Source organism: Cebus imitator, unplaced genomic scaffold, assembly GCF_001604975.1.
Source record: "Cebus imitator isolate Cc_AM_T3 unplaced genomic scaffold, Cebus_imitator-1.0 Scaffold93, whole genome shotgun sequence".
Lineage (NCBI taxonomy): Eukaryota > Metazoa > Chordata > Mammalia > Primates > Cebidae > Cebus > Cebus imitator.
This window is the reverse complement of record NW_016107408.1, coordinates 3,388,185-3,390,060: the sequence shown is the minus strand read 5'-3', so window position 1 is coordinate 3,390,060 and position 1,876 is coordinate 3,388,185. Positions and strand designations below refer to the sequence as shown.

Below are 1,876 nucleotides of genomic sequence, written 5' to 3'. Positions count from 1 at the left end.
TTTTGAGACGGAGTTTCAGTCATGTTACCCAGGCTGGAGTGCAATGGCGCGATCTCGGCTCACCGCAACCTCCGCCTCCTGGGTTCAGGCAATTCTCCGCCTCAGCCTCCTGAGTAGCTGGGATTACAGGCACACACCACCATGCCCAGCTAATTTTTTGTATTTTTGGTAGAGACGGGGTTTCACCATATTGACCAGGATGGTCTCGATCTCTTGACCTTGTGATCCACCCGCCTCAGCCTCCCAAAGTGCTTGAGCCACCGTGCCCGGCCTAGTAGTGGTTTTTTTTTGAGACAGAGTCTCACTTTGTCACCCAGGCTGGAGTGCAGTGGTGCAGTCTCTCAGTGCAACCTCCACCTCCCAGGTTCAAGCTATTCTCCTGCCAGAGCCTCCTTGTAGCTGGGACTACAGGCATGTGCCACCATGCCAGTTAATTTTTGTATTTTAGTAGAGACAGGGTTTTGCCATATTGGCCAGGCTGGTCTCGAACTCCTGGCCTCAAGTGATCCACCCGCCTCGGCCTCCCAAAGTGCTGTGATTACAGGTGTTAGCCACCACACCTGGCCCATAGTAGCATTCTTTAGTTCACTTACTCATGATCAGTTTTTTCTTCAAAAGAAATATTTTTTTGGTAGACACTTTAGAAAATAAATTATAAAATAAAAGATCCAAATCCTAAATATTTTGTCATATATATCCGTCCAGATTGTTTTTGGTGTATATAAATATATGTATGTATACATTTAAGAAAAACATTTTAAGAATCAACTGATGTATTATATACACTGTTTAATATGAACTGAAATGTTGTAAAAAATGATGCTGAAGACTTCTGTTAGTAAATGTGCATCCCTATGATCATCGCTAATGGCTGAATAGAGCTTCATCATATAAGTATATAATGGATGCAATATAATTTAACCAATTCTCTATGGGACCTTTAGGTTGTTTCCAATTTTTAGCCATTATAAACAAGGCTACCTGTCTCTGTAAGTTGACTTACAAGATTTTTTAAATGAACTGCAAATTGCAAATCTATCTAACCCTTAAAAAAAAGTTACGTACGGAAATTTTCCCTAATCTATAATGAACTTTTGCCTTTTCCCAGAGTAGCATTGCCCTTGTGCTGTTATAGTATGAAATAGATATGATTTGAGATGAAGCCTTGACTTACTGGAAACTGATTGTAGTTCTTGCCTTGATTTTCAGACAGTACCTGTAATGAGAAACAGTAAAGAAAACAGACTAAGAGGAAACAAAGCGTTCTGCGCGGTGGGTTTCTTACTTAGTGTAGTGACCTATTTGTTAAATATTCATGACTCACAAGGTACAAATGGCCATTCTAGTTGAACGAGGTTAGGAGAGGCCTTTGTAGAATACAATTTTTGTTTTTGACTTTGAATTCTTAAGCCTTTAAGTAAATACAGTTGCACCTGCTGCAGATCCTGCTATCTGACTTCATCAGCCCAGCCCATTATCATCCTTTCATGAGGCTTTTTTTTTTATTATTTTTATTCTAGAAAGAGGGGTTGTCTCCTGCTACCTGTAGGCAATGGGTACGTGACCGTAGCTCCATGACAAGCCTTGGTTTCAGTTTTGTGATGGTTGCCTTGTGAAGATTGCTTTTTCATTGTTTCGGATCAGTTTTCTATATGCATATTGTTGGATGTAACTTTTGGTCAAAAAAGGGATAGAAGTAGGACTTCAAAAATCACTTTAAAATATAAACCTTGTGTTTATTTTTTATTTAATTTATACATTTTTATAATAAAAATACATAATAACGCTGCAAAACAGTTAAAGTGTAGAAAAAACCAAGCAGTTATAATCTTTCCATTCTAATATAACTACTGTGATCTCATTTTTTCTTTCCGGT

General features: G+C 38.7%; 1 protein-coding gene across 3 annotated transcripts in view; it reads left to right on the top strand.

Moving 5' to 3' along the window:
- Window positions 1-1,876, top strand: part of FAM104A (family with sequence similarity 104 member A) — a 23,556-nt gene that overhangs the window by 17,554 nt on the left and 4,126 nt on the right. The window contains exon 3 of one of the 3 annotated variants that reach the window (XM_037740994.1): window positions 1,210-1,272. The exons of the other annotated variants lie outside the window; for them this stretch is intronic. Within the exon in view, the coding sequence (XP_037596922.1) occupies window positions 1,210-1,272 (63 nt within the window). The remainder of the gene's footprint in view (window positions 1-1,209; window positions 1,273-1,876) is intronic. 3 annotated transcript variants of the gene reach the window in all.